This window comes from Pogona vitticeps, chromosome 1 (genome assembly GCF_051106095.1).
Source record: "Pogona vitticeps strain Pit_001003342236 chromosome 1, PviZW2.1, whole genome shotgun sequence".
NCBI classification, from domain to species: Eukaryota; Metazoa; Chordata; class Lepidosauria; order Squamata; family Agamidae; genus Pogona; species Pogona vitticeps.
In genome coordinates this window covers 315,522,701-315,543,508 of record NC_135783.1, presented here as the reverse complement: position 1 = coordinate 315,543,508, position 20,808 = coordinate 315,522,701, and the positions used below count along the sequence as shown (strand labels likewise).

The following is a 20,808-nucleotide window of genomic DNA, read 5'->3' as shown; positions in this document are numbered from 1 at the left end:
TCAATGCATTCCTATGGGAAATGCAGATTCAACATAAGAACTTTTCAACTTGAGAACCACCTTCCAATACGGATTAAGTTCTTAAGTAGAGACCCCACTGTATACAATTGCCAACTGGCCAACAGCCCATGATAATATCAGCAATCTGCCTGCATAGTGTTGACACTCTTGCTTTGGTTACATCATTACATGATTCTCAGTTATGGAACCATGGCCTCTAAGTACCTCGTGTCAGCTGGAAGCTTCCACAAGTATTACACTGACCACAGTTCTTATCCTTCAATAAGTGTCTACAAATACAACATTCTGTTAGCTTTCTTGTTTGCAGTAATGTGTTTCTCAACCCATTTACAGCCTTGAACTAGGTAAGTCAAAAGTAATAAAATACCATCCCTCTAAAGACTCATTCTTCAAAGCAACTGTATTTGCACATTCCACACGCAAATGAAGCCCAAGTCACCAAACAAAAAACAGTTGATTAGCAAGTTGTGGAGTCTTATCTAGTTCAGCCTACAATTATTCATAGAATCGTGAAGTTGGGAGGGGCCTATAAGGCCATCAAGTCCAACCCCCTGCTTGATGCAGGAATATAAATCAAAGGCTATCTGCCAGATAATTTCTGGTGAATACCTCCAACGTTGGAGCACTGACCACATCTCAAGGTTTAACTGTCGTACTGCTCTAACAATTAGGAAGTCTTTCCTGATATTCAACTGAAATCTGGCTTCCTGTACCTGAGCTTATTGTTGCGTGTCCAGCACTCTGGGATGATTGAGAGGAGACCCCATCCCTCCTCTGCATTTATATTATTTGCCAATGTAAAGACCAGCCAATATTTTACAAAGTTTTGAGGCCAACATAATGCAGTTAGTGTAAATCTACATGGCAAGCTGCCTCATCTTAAGAAGTCAGTTATAGACAAGGAGCCAAGCAACTCAAGCAAAGTCACAAATGCCTACTCTAATTTCTTGACTTCTAGCATCTCATTGCCAAGACTGAAACAATTGCATTATGCTGACAAGTGTAACTAGTGAGATTTTTCACAACCTAGATGAATACACATTTTGTTGTATATACCAAAAGAAAACTGTGTATGCCACAGAAACGGAACAGGATCTAAAGAGTAAGTGGTCCTGATTTCCTGCTACTTTCCTCACTATCAGGAAAGGGGATACATAATTCTCCCCACCAATTAATAAATCAAAGAAATGTGTTAATTTGTTTCAGCATGTTGGCAAAAGTAATATGGGTGGGGGAAGACAAAAAAGCTTGAAATATGCTGACATTTTAAAACATACATTTATTTCAGTGTGAGCAAAGGTCAAGTGTGCATGGAATGAGACAAATATTTTTTCCCACAATATATTAGAGAAATCTGGATAATTAATAAATATAATATGCTAAGAATCCTTGATTTTTATTTAGGCCCTTAGAGATAAACTGAAATTTATTTATGCAGTCATTTTCTAATATCCGGAATGACAACATAGAAAACCATTTTCAGAAAACTTCAGCTTCCCAGGCACACTTGTTATGACTCTCGAACTGACTGTTGTAGAAAATAGGAATTACAAAGGAAGAATCAAGGAGGACTTAGCTAAAACTTGCTATCAGAGATTCTGACTATTACAATCAGAAATTATGATTATGAAGCAGTATGCATCAACTATTATGATTTTGTTTTGGCTGACTATCCAAAACTGTCTGGGTGCTTTCTCATTTCTTTTATGACTTCTGTATTTTTTTAAAAGTCCCCTATGTCTGGTTTTTCTATCTTGCATTAACATTTTTGTAAGCTATTCTGTTGACGTTTCATAGACTGGCCAAGGAATAAGCTTTACAGATGGAATGCAGATTAAGTTTCAGATTCTTTTTGTCTGTTAGGATAAGATTTTGACAGTCAAAACCTCACACTGAAATAAATTTATTAAAAAGCACAATGTTTCCCCTTCTTTTTTCCAATTTTAATTTTGCCAACATAATAAATCAAAATGCAGCTTTCCATAGAGTTACTTTTTACCCAAGGTCCTGGGACAAGCCATGACTCTATTTATTTTGCAAAAATAAATATTTACAGTGACTGGCACTGGATTAATGGCTTTTATTTAATCTGATCATTCTCCTTTTTTAAAAAAATAATCTGTTTTGAAATCCTTGAAGAACAGGTAAAGTGCATGGCAATGCAATTGTTCTACAGAAAAATGCTAAGTTTGGAAAACAGGAGTTTGTTGATTTGACTTTGGCTAATAAAAACACCAATATATTCTTAACTGTGCCAACTATGCTCACAAAATCTGATTCACGGCTGGGTATATCGTAGATGAGAGCAGGAATATAATCAAGCAGAGGTAGCAGTGATAGCATTCTTACAAAGAGTTCCATTGAAAACTGGACAAATTCCCCTCTAACTTTCAAACACTAACTCCACATTAAGGTTCTCTTTAGTGCCATGAGAAGCTTTTTACTATCAAAGGCAACAGTAAAATAAAATCCTGTCTTCATTCCAGTTTTATTACTGAGCTATCTTAAATCCAGTATAATCTTCACACAAGTAACTTTTACTATCTCTTGCAGCCAGAAAAGTTTCACATACCTCTGGAGATGGTTCTGGACTGGGATGCAGTCAGAAAGGGAGGTAACCCCTCCACTGCACTCCACTGCTGTATGAATGGCATCCAACATGAGACAAAACCTATGACCACAGAATGTAGCAACTAACGTGGAACATTATGATACATACCTGCCATAAAATGGAATTCTTGCTTTTGTTGCATTCTGTTTTAACTGGTCAAAGGCACCTGTGTAGTACAAATAATTGTTAGCAGTATAAAATATGCACATCTAACGAAAACAGAATAACTAAAAATAAAGTATCACCTGCTCTGTAAGTATCTGCACATATCAAACACGTCTTCCAGCCTTTCCTCTGGTAATAGTATGCCAACTGTTAATAAAAATAAACACGATATATCCACAATGCCATATGATTATGACTATTTTTTTAAATTACATCTTTTCATTATTCTGCAGTAATCAGCATAAAGAGTGAAATATTTGCCTGGTACCTTAAATCTGTCAGCTTCTAATACAAACAATAATTAGTATACAGTTATAGACTAGCTGTTTGCTACTGTTTAGCTCAATTTCAATTGTTCTTAGATGTCATTAAGTCACTGCTGACTTACAATAATCCTATAAAGTCTGTTTCCAAAGATCCTATCATTAACAACCCTGCTCAGCCCTTGCAAACCTGAGGCTTTACTGTGTCAATCTGTCTCATATTTAATAAGAACTGTGCCGTCAAGTCTGATTCATGGCAAAAGAGTCTAGAGTTTTCTAGACAGAAAACAAACAGACTAGGTTTACCATTCCCTTCCTCTGGATATACACTGTGTCACTGGAAGGAGAGTCAGCATCCCCACACACACATACACGTACGTATCTACGTACGTACGTATGCGTGTGTGTGTGTACTCTCCTTCCAGGTGACACAGTGGAGAATCAAACTCCCAATCTCTAGCTCTGTGGGCCTATACTTAAATCACGGAGCTATCCAGCTAGCTCATATTAGGTTTCCTGCCCACTCCCCACTGCTGTCACCTTTCCCCAGCATTACTGTCTCTTCTACTGAGTCCTTCATTGCTGCCCTTCTCAGTTTCAGTCTTCCTTTGATTTCTTGGCTAAAGCCTCTGTACTAACTACTGATGATTCAACCAAGATAGTAAAAGAAACTACTGTATTTCAATTTCTCTACAGTCAATATTAAAATACTCTAGTAATCCTATAGCTACTTTTGTCTTAACATTCAACAATCCTCCTTTTGCACCTTCTTCACATATCATCTGTGGTTATTTCAAGTTATTACTGACAGAAAATAGCAACATGTTATCTTCTGTACATCTTAAATTAGTGATTTTTTCCACATTTTTCTTTCCTCCATCTCAATTTAATTCAGTTTTCTATATGTTCTGCATCTAGTCCAAACAGACAAATAAGACAATCTTGTCACATTCGTTAACTAAAAATCATTCTGGCTGACTGTATTCTTACTTAACATTAGTCTCTTGTCCAGTAGCTTATTTCCTCCTGAAATTTTTTGATATGTTCCAGCAGCTGATGTATATTTGCAAAATATCTCTAGTACTGCTTCCGTTTTAAAACCCAGCTTGAACAGCTGGCATTTCTTCATCCATATTGGTACACGTCGCTGTAAATCTTGACTATCATGTTCTTCACATAAGAAATTAATGGGATGATTCTAGAGTTACTAAAAATCTTGGTATCAACTTTCATTAGCACTGGAATGTAAACTTAATATTTCTAATTTATGGTACGTATATTGGATTTTCTTCCATATTTCCTACATTTATATTGTAGTCACCCATGAGTATTAACATGATCTGTTTTCATCTGTGATCAATTTCTTTTGGGACACTTGCATAAAAGCTTTTATTGGCTTCTTCCTCTACATCTGTAGTCTGACCACAGACTCAAATGATGGTTATATTCATAGTTTTCCATGATGACTGATAGATATTATTTAAATTTGCATAATAGTATTAACTGCCTGTGCTATGTCTCATAAAACATTGGTATAAAGAACATAGCACTAGAGAAGAATTTGTTACCTAACAGAAACCTCTGATGATATGCCAGAGCTTCCTCCATAATAGTCTCTCACCCTGTTCCCCACCTGCCACTTGAAACACCCTTGCCCTGCAAAACAAGACAGAGCCACATTAAACATTATGAAGATTGTAAGTTACCTTGGAACATGAAGTTGTTTTGCCACTTCCCTGCAGTCCAACAAACATAATGATGTTCTGTTTTCCTTTTGTTGGGGTCCATGCTTTGACTCCAGGATCTACAAGCTGTAAAGCCAAAGTATGTGTGTGTTAGAAAGCATGACTTCACAGTCTCAGAAATCTGCACACAGCCTTTAAAATTATATAATTTCTGTGTATTTTTATTTTGATTGTTGTGTTTTTATCACTGCAAACTGCCTAGAATAGTACATCATAATAATGGAACCATATATAAATGTAAGAAATAAACAATAAATAATATAGAATTTCATTTGCTGATTCTAAATATATTTTCCAAGTATTGCTATTGCAATTAATTCTCTCTCAGTTCTCTAAATAAGTATTTAAGACAACTCCATGTTATCTTGTGCTACAAAGATACTCCATAGGAAGCAAACAGAGCACAGTTCCCTGCCCTGACATATCTGACCTCTGAATTCCCCTTATTATATCAGCTGCAGGTGAAGACCTGTGTCATGGCATAAGGCCACTCTAGCAGGTTTTAGAATGCTGTGTTCAAGACAGTAGGTAGCCCTCACATTTCTACTCCTGCATGTTTAACCCGAGTCCTTGGCAGTATGCCATCTTCAAACTTTCTTGGTGAAAGCAAATGTAGTAGCCATAGATCCTTCTTTAATAGCCAAAGAGAAAAAATTGGCTCAGATTATTTGCTTCACTGCACCCTCATTATCATCACCATTTGTTATGTCAGGCTACTGTAATTCATCACATTTTTGCAGTCACATCTAAATTCCAGATTCCAGTGAGAGCACTGGAAAATACAATGCAGAGACAAGTAGAAGACATTAGGAAGAGAAGACGACAAAACATGAACCACACTTGATGCAATAGCAAAAGCCACAGCCTTGAGTTTGCAATAGCTGAGCAGGCCTTTTGGAGGTCACTAATTCACAGGGTCACCATTGGTCAGAATTAAGGACACATAACAAGATCACATGTATCCACAACTAGAAAACACCATCTTTGTGATAGTCACTCACTAGTCATATGGAAATACAGGCAGGAGGCACAACAAAGGATATGTGATAAGAGAAATAAGGAAGACTAGAGTTCTTGACTGTACTGAAAGGAACGTAGTTTAGAAAACTTGGTGTTTGTACTTTCAAACATTTTACCTTAACAAGTTCCTTAAATACAGCATGCTGAATCATTTTTCTTTTGTTGAGGCCAGAAGCCATTTCTTCAAGATCAATAGCCGATCTTCAATTAAAAAAGAAAATAAGTAAACGATCAAAACCAACACAAGAACATTTCAACAGCCCGTTGAAGTCAGTTGACATGTATTTAGGAGGAGTGAGTAAGCAAAGTAAGAATGTTAATTCAATCCTTTAAAACATGGTCCACCCTGGTCAGCAGACCAGCCCCCTGATCATCCTTATTGCCCTTCTCTGAACTTGTTCCATGCAGCATAAAATAGCATTTGCCTTTTTTTGTAGCCACATCACAGTCTTGACTCATATTCAGCTTGTGATCTATGACAATTCTAAAATCCTTCTCAGTCGTTGTTTTGCTGAGCCCATCTTGTAACTGTGCAATTGTTTCTTTTTCTAAGGTGCAGTACTTTGAATTTATGCCTGTTGAATTTCATTCCATTGCTTTCAGCCCAGTGCTCCACCCTATCAAGGTCATTTTGAAATTTGTTCCTGTCTTCTAGGGTATTAGACATTCCACCCAATTTTATATCACTTTCCAGTTTGACAAGCATTCCCTGCACTTCCTCATCCAAGTCATTAATAAAAATAGTAAGGAGCACCAGGCCCAAGACTGAGCCTAGGGGTACCCCACTAGTTACCTCCTCCCAGTTAGAGAAGGACCCATTAATCATCACCCTCCGAGTATGATTCTGTAGCCAATTGTATATCCGCCTGACACTACATCCATCCAGCCCACACCTAGTTAGCTTGCTAATCAGGATATCATGGGGTACTTCATCAAAAGCTCTGCTGAAGTCAAGATATACTATGTCTATAGCATTCCTTCTGTCTATCAGGGAGGTTACCTGATCAAAAAAAACGAGATCAAATTAGTTTGGCAGGATTTGTTCTTGACAAATCTGTGTTGGCTTCTAGTTATTACTGAATTGTTTTCTACGTGCTTACACAATGACCACTTTATAATCTGTTCCAGAATTTTGCCTGGGATTGAGGGTCAGGCTGACTGGCCTGTAGTTTCCAGGTTCCTCTTTTTTGCCCCTTTTGAAGATAGGGACAATATTGGCCCTCCTCCAGTCCTCTGGCACTTCACCCATTTCCCATGATTTCAAGAAAATAATGGAAAGTGGTTCTGAGAGTTCTTCAGCCAATTCCTTCAGTACTCTTGGATGCAGTTCATCTGGCCCTGGAGATCTGAACTCATTCAAGGTGGTAAGGTATTCCTTGACTGTGGGATACTGATTCTGTGTTCACAATTCAAAGTGTCAGGAAAGAGTGCAATACTGTCTTGCAATACCATGTCCACACTAGCAGAAGGAAAAAGGATGCCAAGCCTTACATAACAAGGGCCAGCCTGAATGATGACAACACCAATATCTGCAATCAGAGTGGTCCATATTATCCTGTCTTGTGCTCACCATCATTCACGGTGAAACACCAAGCAAAGGAAAATGCCAGTATCTGATGCCTTTCTTCAACTGTCAAACACTTCTCACCCAAACAGAAAGCAATTGTCACAACTGTTTTTCCAACTAGTTCCTAAGTATTTAACATCGACAGTGTCTCCTATCATTCTGCCCAATATAGTCCCAATTCAACAGCCATTTCAAAATTTACAGCTTTCTGTTTAGACTGTCTCCTCCTATCATTAATACTTACAGAATGCTGTATTGTCTAATCTGAAAGCAGAGAGGAATTTGTCTTTTTTTTAAAGGAAGAGTACTTCATGGCTGGCATCAACCATGTGTATAAAGATACACAGTTAAACTGCTGACCATTAAATGAAAAAGTACAAAGAATCACATGTACCTTTGTCAGAGAGGATTAAGAAGCATGAATATACATACACACTTGAGCAATCTCAAGAAATAAATTTAATGAATACTATGTTTCTTTGTTCACTTACTTGACATTTTCTCTGAGTTGCTTCACTAACTTAATGTTGACATCAGCTTCTAGTAATGCCGTACATACTTCTTTTAGCATAGCATTTAAAACCTTGTACGAAAGAAAAAGATTTTAAAAATAAAAATTACTTATCTGGGAATATATCTCATGTGATCTGAGGTATAAATAAATAGCCGCCTAGTGTGGTTGTATAGACCAGATGGGTGGGATATAAATCAAATAAACAAATAAATAAAAATAGTGTCAACACAGCATACGAAAAAACGCTTAAACAAGGCCAACACTAGAAATGAAGTCTGAGCTAGTCAGAAAATAGAACTAGCTCATGAGATAATACTCCCTGTCCTATTATAGTTGCCATATAGTATGTTTTAAACAGCTCTCACATCTTAAGTATCCTAGTTACAACTTTAATGTGAACCACTCTTTTTTCCAAAGCCAAATTATATGAGATAATGATGAGACAAGAATGCTTACATACCTCTTCATTGATAATTGTAGCATTGCTCAATGAGCGCAACGCTGATGTTATTTTTCTCCCAAGATCTGCTAGAACCATTTTGGCAACTTCAGAAACTGCTCAAATGCGATCTGCAAAGAAACATTATTAAGATTATTAATTTCTTATTTAACAAACCTCACACTATCCCCTATATGTGAGCTAATCTAACAATAGTACAAACTTAATCCTTTTTTGAAATTACCACATGTAGTATTTTAAAATCTTTGTTACAAAAGCATGAAGCTAATCAACATAAGATTAAGAAATAAGTTGTTCCTACTACTACATTTCCATTTTTCACAACCAAAAGTTAACATACCAAATCTAAATAATCAGAGCAATTCTATTTAATTGCTAATTGTGCATTATTTAAAGGTTGTTTAATAATGGAAAAGAGAGCTTTGCCAATTTCGAGAATCACCTCTAGCCCAAAGATTTTCCAGGTTGTCAACATTCCATAATCAGTAGGGAAATAACTAACAGAGAGAGTATTTGCAAGACAGTTATGCATTTATAACCCTGTTTTGGTAGTTAGTGAAGCTTAGCTTTTAATTCATAGAGGTAAATCAGTTGGGTCCCTTCTGTGTCTAGTAGAGGTTTTTTAAAAATTGGTTGACTGTTTGCTCAAGGTATTGTTTTGTATGCACAATGCCCAAACAACTTTCTTCAACATATGTGTGTGCAATAGCACTCTTCCACTGAATTCTCCAGCAACGGGTATCCAGAAGCACATCAAATACTTATATAATAAACATTCAAACAGATGGTAAGTATTTCCACATGCTAAGCAAACATTTATGCATAATTTTATATTTAGTTAGTGGGATATCAAGTTAGGAGAGCAAAAAGAGCAACCCTACTTCTTTAATGCAATTAAAAAAATTTAAATTAACAGCTCTTCAAGTCAACTTTTGGAATCATAGTTCCAATCAACAGTTTTAAATTAGGATCTCTTATAACTAGAAACAGAAACTTGCTTAAATAATGAGTAAAGTATCAATTAACAAATGGAAACTAAAAAGGCATATATTCCTACTTCACCTCCACTTCTAGCTTCAGCACCTGTTTGCTGTACTTGCTATGGTGAACAGCACACAACAATCTCCTCAGAGCACAATAATTTTCCCTGTTAATATTTGCTAATATGTGGGCACTAAAAAAAGAAAGAATTGCTCATTCAGCAGTTAAGATTTAGCACAAAAATGAACCTACAGTCCCAAAACTTACCAAAGAGCAAGTTCTGTCAAATGGAGAGAGGCTTAAAACTAGACCTGCTTACAGCTATTACACTGTCATCCCATCAGTTTTATTTTCTGGCATTTTTAAACAGATTGGTGGTGTATTGATTGATTGATTTGCCTTTGTAGCTTAAGAATAGGTAGAAACACCAGAAATATTTTAGTCAGTTCATGCATACTGTTTATTTGAACTATGTGTAGATTTAGCAGATAAGACAACTCCAGTTCAGATTGTTTTGTCTGAATCAAAGACCTTATCAGCCAACAACTACCCTCACTTCCAAGAGCGCAGTCCAACTATGTAAGACCACTACATACGTCTCCAAACAACTCATAAATTTTGTGTAAGGGGAAAAAGGGGGTGCATATCAATAATATCTGGGCAGCAAAACCTTTGCCCCTAGTAACTTCTCAAAAGAAGTAGGCAAACGCAGACATGTTTAACTGTGAAAGATGCCTGCATACAGGTTTTCACTCTCATTTTAGTTTATACGAACTCCTTTTGAACTATCGAGGACTTAATTTAAGCAAAGACCCAGAGTTACTTTTGAGTGGCACTGGCTCAGCCCAGCACGGCATGAAGAGAGAACAGAAAGGTTGTGTGGCTTCAACCATATGCAATGAAGGGATAACCAGACCGAGGGATGACTCGTCTCGCCAATTCTTCTCAGGGGACTGACGGCTTCCCCAACAACAACCATGCCTGCCTGGGTTTCTTTTACTAAAAGTACAGGAGCCGCCCTGAAACCAGCTGCCTACAACCACGAAGTATGGAAACCTGGGGGGGGGGGGGGAAGGAGCTAGTTAGGGGTAACCCGAAAAAGTACGCGGTACTTCCCCCCCCCCTAAATAAATCCGGATCCTAGTTTACTGAGTGACAGCAGCCACTGTGCCACGGAACTCACCAAACACGGAAGCTTTCTGGCCCTGAAGCTGCGGCCTGGCTGGGCCTGGCCCCGCGGCGAGGGCCCCACAACAAGCGGGCTAGGCGAGGGGGACTCTCCGGAGGACGCCGACGGCTCCGGCCCGACCCCAGTCGCGGCTCCCCGGTCTTTCCCCCAACAGCATCCAAGCAACCAGGAAGAATGTCACGTCACCACTACAAGGCGCTTACGGAGTTCCACTTCTCGTCTCGCCTTTAAAAAAAAAAACACCTGATCGCCCTACTTCCGCTTCCGGGGCATGTCTAGGAAACCCTCTGCTTGGGGTCAGGAGCAACAGATGCTCGCAGAAAGTGCCCTTGCATCGGGCAAGCGCGCGGGGGTAGAAGTGGAGGTCAGGCTGGAAAGACGTTGTACTACTAGACAGAGGAAGCTTTGATGTTTTAAAACGGCGAGTGTGGGGTGGGGGGAGAATCCTTCGGCTTGGTAGAGTTCTAGACATCAACTCCCATAAACGCCGGTCAGTAGGATTCATTATAAGGAATTGTGGGAGCTGTAATTGACCAAAAAAAAAAAAAATCTGGCTTAGCCAAAGGTTTCCGATTGGTGGTTAATAGCGGCTTTAGGGGCGAGACAGAAGGTCGAGATGGAGTGTGCGAGGAAAGGAAGGAGGGGTCTAGCGCTGCCGCCCGGCCGGCATTTAAGATCGTGCTATAGTATCCAGGCAGAGACATACTGTACACTGTAAAGTAGGTGTTTGATTCACATTGTGGTGTGTAGTGGATGGAGTGACTCACTGGGACTCTGAAGAACAGGATTCCTGGCCATGGAAACTAAGTAGGGGAATGAAACCGCCCCTTAAATGCCTCATTTACCTTGAAAGCCCTATTAAGGTCGGTAGAAGTCGGTTCCGACTTGACAGCACAGGCTGTTTACTGTAGCAGAACAGAGTTTCGCTGGGACTTGGCGTTCAGCATTTCCAACGAAAATGGAGGGGCGCTCCCCGCTCTTATAAAAGGCACATCTAAATCCCTGTATCTCCATAATAGGGGGTGGGAAACTGACGGAAAATGTCTACCTGACATGTACTTATTGAAAGTTGATATTGGCTTTCTGCACAATCCCCCCCCCCAACGCAATGGGGGTGTCCTCTAAAACCATAGCCTTTATAGGTATACTGTAGAAGCTCGATTTCTTTTTCTTTCTCGCCATTTAGAAAGTGTGACTACCATATTTTCTCCTTTTCTGAAAAGTAGATGCTCTGGCCTCAATGTACTGTACGAAAGGAGGCTACGTTAAGCGAGGAGATCCGTGAGGGGAAGAGAAGCATACGTCTTACTTGGAAGGAAGAAATAATTTTTTTTACTGATTTCTTGGGTAGTTTTTTTTTCCGTGCAAGAGACTCTGTCACCCTGCCTGCTTTATTTGAATGTTGATCTGTGTTAGCTTAAGCAACTTCTTCTACGCTTGCCCCGCATATGAAGGTTTTACGGATTGCACAGGGGAGCCGGACGTGTAACTGGTGAATCGTTTGTGGAGCCCTTTGAAATGTGGTCTGTTTCTCCATACAGGGCGCTCTGCTGTCATCATTGCGCCTCCCAAAAGGCGGCGTGTTGTTCTTCTGCCCGTCCATGTGTCGGTCCAGGTGATGTGGCCAACCGAGGAGAGAGACTCTGGAGTGCCCGTGTGTGTGTCTGTGTGTTTGTGGATAAGAGGGGTGGCTTTGGGCGTGTTTCCAAAGGCGGGCTTGTAAACGGGGATAACGGGTGAGCGGCGGGCTTGACGTTTTGGGCACCATGTCCCCGTTGCGCCACTAAGTTGGCATAGGAAAGGCACGTGTGTATGAGGTGTTCAAGCCGTTCGCTTGGGGAGACGAGGGGGGAGTTGGTGCAGGGGAGGGGAAACAATGTGGGGCCTCGGGAGGAAGTCGTTTGGGCGCTCTCTGACTGACTGGAAGCTTCTGTCCCTGTCAGCCCTTTAGCGAAAGCTGAGCTCTTGAGGTGGGGTGTGTTCCCCGACACCCCCCCCAAGAACCCTTGAAGGATGTTGGAAAGAAATTAGGAGAAATCAAAGGAAGGGTTACGGAGAAGATGAGTCCCAGGAGGAAGAAAGGACGGGGAACTCTCACAGACAAAGATGAAGAAATTAAGGACAGCTCTTAGTGGTTGGCTAAGCTATTTATTGTTGGAAAGGAGAAAGCAAGGGAATTTTGTGTCAAAATCAGCTCGCCCAAGATGTGAAGGTGGGGGATATGAATGCTGTGAAGTTGGCAGAGTGGTTGAAGATAGTTGTGAGGGATGGGTTTAGTGTGGCCGCATTCTTTAGGGAAGACGGTCCTCCGTTTGAAAAGCTGTCCTCCTGTTTTGGTGATGCCTGTCCTCTCTTTTGGAAGGGACACATAAGGGGCCATTCTAACTTACAGTATTTCCCATCATGAGTTTCCCTGGCCAAGGGTGGAAAGTAGAGGTCTTGGTTGGTAAATGTATCTAATCAGCCCTTTCTCATTTTAAAAGTGAAATTGTCGGGAGGTGATTAGATAAATTTACAATTTTGTAAGAAAAGATGCAAACTACATACGCTGATGTAATTATAAATGGCAGGAAGAATATGGCATGGCATGCTGGTTTTATATGAACTTCTGATGTGAGCTCAGTTCCAGGAATTGACATTTTGACCCACTGTTCAGACCTTTCTTCTGAAATAACTCATTGTTGCCTTGCTGGATATTTCAATAAAACTATTTTCTTCCTTTATATATTCATTTTCATTAAGCTACAAAAAACACAAGGCACAGGGCATTTCCAAGAGACATTAAACACTATGCCTCAGTTATTTGTTTGATTTATATCCTGTCATTTCAGTGCTCTGACCCAAGGCGATTAAGTAACCTAGTCACAGTTTAGTGCATGATGAGTGATAGTGCTTTTCCAATTAAAGTAATAATATTTAATTGTGGTGATATTACTATATAATAGTTTAAATAAGCATGCATATTCAGGGGAAAAATATTTCTTTTTGTGGAGAAAGTCATCCTTTTCGGTTTTCCATGTCCTCCTTCGCAGTAATTTTTGTCTCCCCCCCCCCCCATGGAACAGTGTTACTTTAGATGTAGTATAGGTACAGTGTTTGCAAGAAGATAATTTTTGGGTGGTGTGTAAGAAATGAGACCAGCCTAACAGTGCATTGAAGCTTAAAACCACAGAGACGATGAAAGTAGGTTGTGTGCTGACTCAGTTCTTGGCAGAGAAATACCGAGTTATTGCAAGAATCCCACAGGATGTTTCGGAGGCTGATGTTTTGAGAGCTTTATGGGAAAACACAACTACCCCATATTGTAATTGGGGGTGGGAATGTTAGTCCTCTGTTTAGTTGCCCTTCAGCAGCCCAGAGAGACTGGGCTATTCAGCATAAAAGAGTAAAGTTGAGAATCTGTCATGTGGCAGCAGTGGGCATTGCGCAGAACAGAATAAAAATGGTAAGGTAGTTCTCTACTCTACTTCTGAGACTGGTTCAACACTTTTGTTTGGGAAGTGGGTAGAGAATGCTGACTTATTATTTGTGAAGAAGAATTATGTTGGCTTGAGGAGTTTAATTGTACACCCCATATACTGTACAAAATAAAGAAGGAAAAGAATTCCGTTTATTCTGAAAATTGCTAAAAATATTTATGAATGAAAGGTTTAATCATAAAATTGTATCTATAAATTATTAGGACGCCCTGAGGTCTGATAGCTCAGGCTGTGTAATTTTAAGCTGGAATGCTCTTAGTTTAGTGACACATAGCCAGGATGTGATGCATTTTCTGTTGCCTTTATAAGGTATTACCTGATTTGATTTGGATTCAGCAAACCTGGTTAAACAACTCTTCCAATGTCTAGTTGTGTTCTCTTTCATAAATGTAGAATTAATACTGTAGCTGTATAGTGAGAGTTTGAGTTATATAGAATTAGAGGTCCACAAATTCGGAGCTGAATATCTTGCAGTCACTATCCCATTTATTAATTGTTCTGTTGTTTTGAGAATGGTTAACCTGCCATAATACCTGCCTCTCCCTTGATGTGGAAGTTTAGGTTATCTTTTACTTGGAATACAGGGACCTTAGAGTGAATGTGGTATTTATACAGTCATAAACCTTGTTTGGGACAGTTAGAATATTGATAGCAATGGAATATTTTACAAGGCTTCTGCAATGATACTGATTTATTTTTTCTGAATGAGGGAACTCCTGTTTTAGTTTTTATCCTTGTGCTTGTTAATTATGTTGTTTAGATTTAGAAATTGTATCAAGAAATTGCATCTTTTTTTGCAGTGAAGGTTTTGGATGGGAAGTGAGCACTCCCCTATGCCTATTTCTTATATGAGTGTAGATGGTGTACATTTACCTTTCTCTTGGAATTTTATAATGGTTAATTGAATTTTGTTCCAGTGATAACATCTGGGTATTTTTAGCTTTCTCAGTAAGGTAGATGATGTTGAGAAATTCACCACTGAATTTACAATTAATCTGTTGAATGCTTCCTTGGTGCAAGGAGTTGGATGCAAGGTATTCCTAAAGGAAGGCTGGCCCAAGGAAATCAGATCGTAGTGTCTTGGTGGATAGAAGACCATAATAAAGCATTTTGCTTATACACCACCCCATAGTACAGTACTCAAAGCTCTCTCTGAGTAATTTACAGTTTAATTCTTACTGTGATTTGCTGTGCTAAAATAGGTCACAGTTAGAGTAGCCCTATTTGAATCAATGGAACTTATGGAAGAACTGACTCACTAAATCTCCACTGATTCAGTGGGCCTCCAAGTGCAATTTAGTATGCTAAGCAGGATTTTGACCATTGTATGGGATTGTTTATGGTATAAAAATGAAAGGTTGTTTTTTCTTTGTTTTCTAACTAGCAATAAAATTGTGGCTGGTCATGCAGGGGATCCTCTTCAGGCATCAGCATTTGTGGAATCACATTCTATATGGCCTCTGGTCTTTTTTGTATGCCTGCCATTTAGTGGACCTGCTGCAAAGTAACCAGCTTTCTATTGGACATCATAAGATGTGACAATAATAGGACCTTCTGGCCTTTCTTTGCAATTTAGCTCGAGAACTGCTCAAGCCATTCAAGCATGGATTTTTCAACAGCTCGCCTTGCTATTCTGAACGTGGCAAAGGGTGTGCGTGCAGGGGATGTGCCCCGTCTCCTTCACTGGATGAAAACAACCAGTAAGCAATATTTCCTCTAAGATTTTGTCAGGCTGTCAAGTTCCTGCTTGTTCTGAGTTCTCATAGCATTGCCTCCTAAGGTATGCAAAGTGTTGGCTGCTCCTTTTCATTTTTGTACAACTGGGATCTGAAACCAAATGTTGTAGTGTATCATTCCTCTTCAGTCTCTAACGAGCTAGCTGTTCAGTTGCTAGCTAGACAGCTTCCCAAGAAACTCCTTTCTATCCTCATTACGCACACTCTGTGTTTAGCATTCTTATCCCTGTGGAAATGCTTAGTCCCCACTAAGCTGTGTTCGGAATCCTCCCCACCCCATCTATGTGTTTGTTTCTAGAAACCTTGAGTTTTTGTGAAGTCTGAATATTTTCCTCTTCTTTATGGCAACTTTTTAGCTGTATAAGGAGTTTGCACTGATGTGTACCCAGCAAGGGACAACAATATAGGACAGAGTCAGGAATTGAGCCCAGTGAAGAATGCTTGAGGGAGTTAACTATGTTCAGCTTGGAAAAGGGAAGGATGAGAGATAATGAGCTAGCTGTTTTCAGGTATTTGAAGGACTGTCAGGTGAAAGGCACCTCCTATCCTCACCTTGGAAAGTGCTGGAGAGAGGTTTTGGAAGGAGGTAAAAAGGCAATGGGTATAGGGAGATAATTATGGACAAGAGTGAGGTACAGTAGAAGGGGTGAGAAATGACTTTTTATTCTCTCTATCTACTGTCCCTTCATTAGAGTATTTCAAGTGTCAAAGTTGACTACCAATGGAGAAATAGAAATGTTGCTTTTTGAACTACAACTTTCACCATGAGGCACTAAGGCTTTCTAGGAGTTGTTGTTACAATGTAACTTTTCCATCTCTGGGACCAAGTGTTACATCACTTCAATAGTCCCAATTTCTTCCCCTTCTACGAATGCATCTGTGGCAGTCCCCCTTTGTGCCCTTTATACCTCTGAGCTCCACAAAGGTAAATACGCCCTTTTCGCTGCCACCAGGTATTATACTAATACCAAATCAAATCCCACACACTCAGGAGCTGTCACCCCAAAAGGTCATACAATTTCAGGAATCAAGGGTTTTAAATAAATATTCTTTTATTATTGAACAAATCATAAGGAGAATCAAATATAACTGTTTCATATGTTCATGTATAATAAATCAGGTGTTAACGTATATCAGATCATGTCAATATTTCTCTTGTTATACTTAGACATTCATTCCTGCTTGTTCACTATATTTTAACTCTTTCAATTCTCTTCCTTGGCCCTTTTTCTATTCCTAAATCCTAACACTCTCTTAATAACTTCTGGTCCCTAACTCTGCCTGAACCTCTCTCTCTCTTATTCCAGCTCCTCACTGTCTCACCCAGCTGTTCCAACTGTCATTCTGACTCTGCCCCTCCTGCTCCATCCCCTGATTGACAGGCAGGAATGATGTCATACTTTGGGTTCTGTTACAGCATCTTTGATAATGTTGGAGCTTCTCATGGTTCTCCACATCCAAGCAAGAGACAGCTGAGGCAGTTTCTGTCACTTGAGTCCCAGTCACTACAAAACCTTCTCACAGTGAATCCTTCTCTGTCCATTTTTGCAATTCTCCATCTCTGCTCCCTGAACTCCCCTCCCCAACATGTACAATTCTCAGTCATTCCCTTCCTGTTTCTCAGAACCCATACCCTCACTTACCATATTAACAAGTTTAAAACCTTATCCACCACCTTTAAGCCAGGAATTTTCTGACGTCAGTATGGAACTTCAGTTATTGCTATAGATTAGCTCTGTGAAGTCAGGAAACTGAGGGTGAAGTTGTTTACCAATTTCGGTTGTTCATTCACACCAAACTTTGAAATGAGAATTCATCTGATAAAGAACTGATGTTTATATGACATTACCTTGTAACATAAGCTTTGGCCTATGCCACATAATATATATTTACATGGCTGGCCAAGGATTGCACCATTATGCTGTTTTCACAGAGGTTTCCATGCATGTAACAAAAACGAAAGAAAAAAAAGGGTCTTATGGCATCTTTAACATTTAGCAGGTTGATTTCAATGCGAACTTTTATGGATTACAGTTCACTTGAATTAGATCCATAAAAGTTCACAAAGAAATAAATAAGTCTGAAGGAGTCACAATCCTTTCCCCTCGTTCATCATTGTTATATATGTCATGATGGTCTCTGGAACTAAGGATTTGCCTTGCTAATATATGAAGGCAAGCGACATGCATGCTCAAGCTTCAGTATGTGAAAGTTTTGAGATTTCTGTGAGCAGGGGATGGTCATTATGAAATGTCTCAACTATTATATCAATGTTATATCAATGGTCATGTGGCTAAAGATAGGTAGGAGATAAATATAGTACTTCCTGTTGCCACAGTGACAAAATTAGATTTACAGAGATCAACTCTGTTTCAACCTAGAGAAGACTCCAGTTGTTGCATCTTGTCCAGTGCTTGCATGCTGGACAGCCACAAGGTTTTAAATTATATTTTTTACACTTAAACCATTTGTGTAACTGGTAAACTGGATAAGTCTGTAGGACAGATTTTGTAATGGAATACATTGACCCTTCCTTCCTTCCTTCACATCAAAATATCCTTTTTAAAAATAGTGCTTGGAACTGCTGTGGGAACACATTGAACTATCAAAAATAGATCTAAAATAGATGGGATGCATTTTGGGACTGTGTCACAATGTGTCATATGTACAAACATTCTGTAATTGGTGGAAGGAAAGTCAGCATTATAAAGGATGAGTGGGACCTGCAATACAGTAATTCAGTAGTAAGTCGCAAGTAGAGTAATCCTGTTGAATCAATGGAACATAGAGAGGAGTTGATTCACCAGATCACCACTAATTCAGTTGGCCTACTTTGGTTATATGCTACTGGGTTTCAGCCAGTATTTGCAATATATCATAACTCTTAACAGACTTGCACTAATTCTCATTCCAGGCAGCCAGCCAGTTGTACCTCCCTTCAGCATACCATATGCTGTGAGGGGTTAGAAACCCTTCAACCCATTTTCTGTTCCATCTGACACTCTGAATCTTATGGCTACTGAGCAAATTTATTCACTGGGCTTGTGGTTTCTTGCATATATGCTCATATTTCGATCTGCATTCTTTTTGGCTCCATTCTGATTCTAGTATTGCTGGTACTCAGCATGTGAATTTGCTAAAGGGGTGATTTTAAGAGGAAAAATTGGAAATAACACAGAAGATGGTCTGCAATGAGGAGAGCTTTTTGTACCATAAAACAGGTCTACAGATAGCAAAACACATAATAATCCCTTGCAGGTCAAATTCTTGCTTTTGGAAATGTAATCTCAATATTTTATACCATTGAAGATGTCTCATAAATGTTTCCATTGATCTATGATTTCTCTGTATTTTTCTATGATTTTCTCAAAAACTGTTCCAACAATTTTTATATATTTATATCAAACAAAATATGTGTCAAAAAAAGACAGGGTAAGCAATTGCATATTTTTGTCATTAATTAAAGACTTCAAAAGCATCTTTGGTGCTTTCTTGTATATTGACTGAAATAATCGAACCTTAGTAGAGGCAAAAATTACTGTGTTAGTAAATTTATACATCTTAAAACTGAGAGGTTTTGGCTTTGTTGAGGCCTTTTTGAATACCTAATAATATTGGCATGGAAATATGTATCTTACCGGAAAAATTCAGCAACACACATTTAAATATTGTGCCTTCAAATAAAAATGCTGAACATCTGTAGAAACCATGGGTGTATTAAATATAATTGTGATCCAATAGCCCCATGTGTTCTTTTAATGTGTGTGTGTATGTATAGGTGACTTTGATGAATTCACATTCAATAATAAGGATGTTATCGTCAGAAGTATTGCTGAAGATCTTCGACATTCCTTGCCTGCTGGGGCAATGCTCAACTCAGAGCATCTTGCTCTTCAAAAAGTAAGTTTAATGTTCGCACATCCCTGTGCACTAGGAAAAGTTACAAAAGTTACAAGTTTGTGTGATTTCACTGTCTAAGATTTTGTTCTGATACTGACTTGTAGGATAACCTAAGTGCATCACTAGCTGTGGTCAGGCATTCTGAATGCATGAGGAGGCAATGAGGGCTATCCCCACCACCATCCATTGCTGCTCTCTATTTGTGGAGAACCTCCTCTACATTTGATGCCTCTTCACATGTACAGAAGCCCTGACTTTTCAAGGTGCCCCAAAACATGGAGAGTCTTACAAACAGCTAAGGCAGTCCTCTTCAGATTGTTGCTTTCCATTTGTGAACAGCAACGATGGAGGGAGGCTAGGTCTAGCACTCACACCCTCTGTGTGCTCAGATTAACTCATTTTTTAAAAAAATCCTCCTGAATTGTCAGAACTTGACTGTCTTGAACAGATTATGAACTACAGATCTAAGAAATATTGGGCAGAAGTGTAAGTCAGATAATAGGGGGAAAGGCAGGGTATAAGCTTTTCCACTCTGCTGATGGGCCAGTACAATTCATATGTGATGGGAAAATTTGAGACACTGAAACAAAAGTTTGATAATCTTTATCTAATTCTCTTAGGAAAAGTTAACAGGACATCCTAAGAAAACAATAAAACTACTAAAGCTACATAACAAAACATACCGAACAGTAAAAACAAGTAGGGCTGTGGTGGCTTGGGAAACACCCACAAACTTAGGCAAGCACACACGGTCTCAGTCAGTCAGTCAGCACCAGTGAAGTGCGAGTGAGAGTGAGAGGCAAAGACTTATAGAGCCTCACTGAATAAAAGGGACAGGTGAGGTCTTTAAGCACATTAACCCACAATGGCTAGAATGTTGGTTCTTGCCATATCCGAACAACATGATGTTCCCTGACAAACATATAACCTTTAGAGACATGCCTGAGTGGTGGTATGAGCAGCAAGAAGACCTGCCTGCACGGTCTTCTGATCCTGGCCCTTAGACTCAGACCTAGATTTTGAAAGTTACTTTTATTTATTTTAGCTCAGTACTTGAGCTCTGGCAAAATACCAAGTACTGTATAGGAGCTGAAGTGGAAGGCCAGCAAAGAATTATATCTCAGAATTTTGTACTTGACCCTTTCACAGCTAAGTGG

The 20,808-nt window shown here is 39.3% G+C and overlaps 2 protein-coding genes across 9 annotated transcripts in view; one reads left to right on the top strand and one right to left on the bottom strand.

Annotated features, from left to right (window-relative positions):
* The window catches only part of SRP54 (signal recognition particle 54), a 56,599-nt gene extending 45,823 nt beyond the window's left edge, over positions 1-10,776 (bottom strand). Inside the window, exons 1-7 of one of the 2 annotated variants that reach the window (XM_020812279.3) lie at positions 10,531-10,776; positions 8,367-8,476; positions 7,884-7,975; positions 5,942-6,026; positions 4,767-4,871; positions 2,878-2,944; positions 2,741-2,798 (exon numbers count right to left, since the gene is read on the bottom strand). In XM_020812279.3, the coding sequence (XP_020667938.1) occupies positions 2,741-2,798; positions 2,878-2,944; positions 4,767-4,871; positions 5,942-6,026; positions 7,884-7,975; positions 8,367-8,444 (485 nt within the window). In that variant the 5' untranslated portion in view covers positions 8,445-8,476; positions 10,531-10,776. The remainder of the gene's footprint in view (positions 1-2,740; positions 2,799-2,877; positions 2,945-4,766; positions 4,872-5,941; positions 6,027-7,883; positions 7,976-8,366; positions 8,477-10,530) is intronic. The other variant, XM_072986364.2, reaches the window with a different exon arrangement.
* Positions 10,777-10,781: 5 nt separating this feature from the next.
* Positions 10,782-20,808, top strand: part of LOC110089307 (uncharacterized) — a 30,096-nt gene continuing 20,069 nt past the window's right edge. For 3 of the 7 annotated variants that reach the window (XR_013544614.1, XM_072986366.2, XM_072986365.2), the window contains exons 1-3: positions 11,203-12,192; positions 15,592-15,715; positions 19,530-19,651. Coding sequence is in view for 6 of the 7 variants with exons in the window: in XM_072986366.2 (XP_072842467.2) it covers positions 12,055-12,192; positions 15,592-15,715; positions 19,530-19,651 (384 nt within the window). In the remaining variant the exon portion in view is untranslated. Of the gene's footprint in view, positions 11,027-11,202; positions 12,193-13,756; positions 13,982-15,591; positions 15,716-19,529; positions 19,652-20,808 lie in introns of those variants that run through there. The other 4 variants (XM_020812271.3, XM_020812273.3, XM_078392361.1 and 1 more) reach the window with 4 other exon arrangements.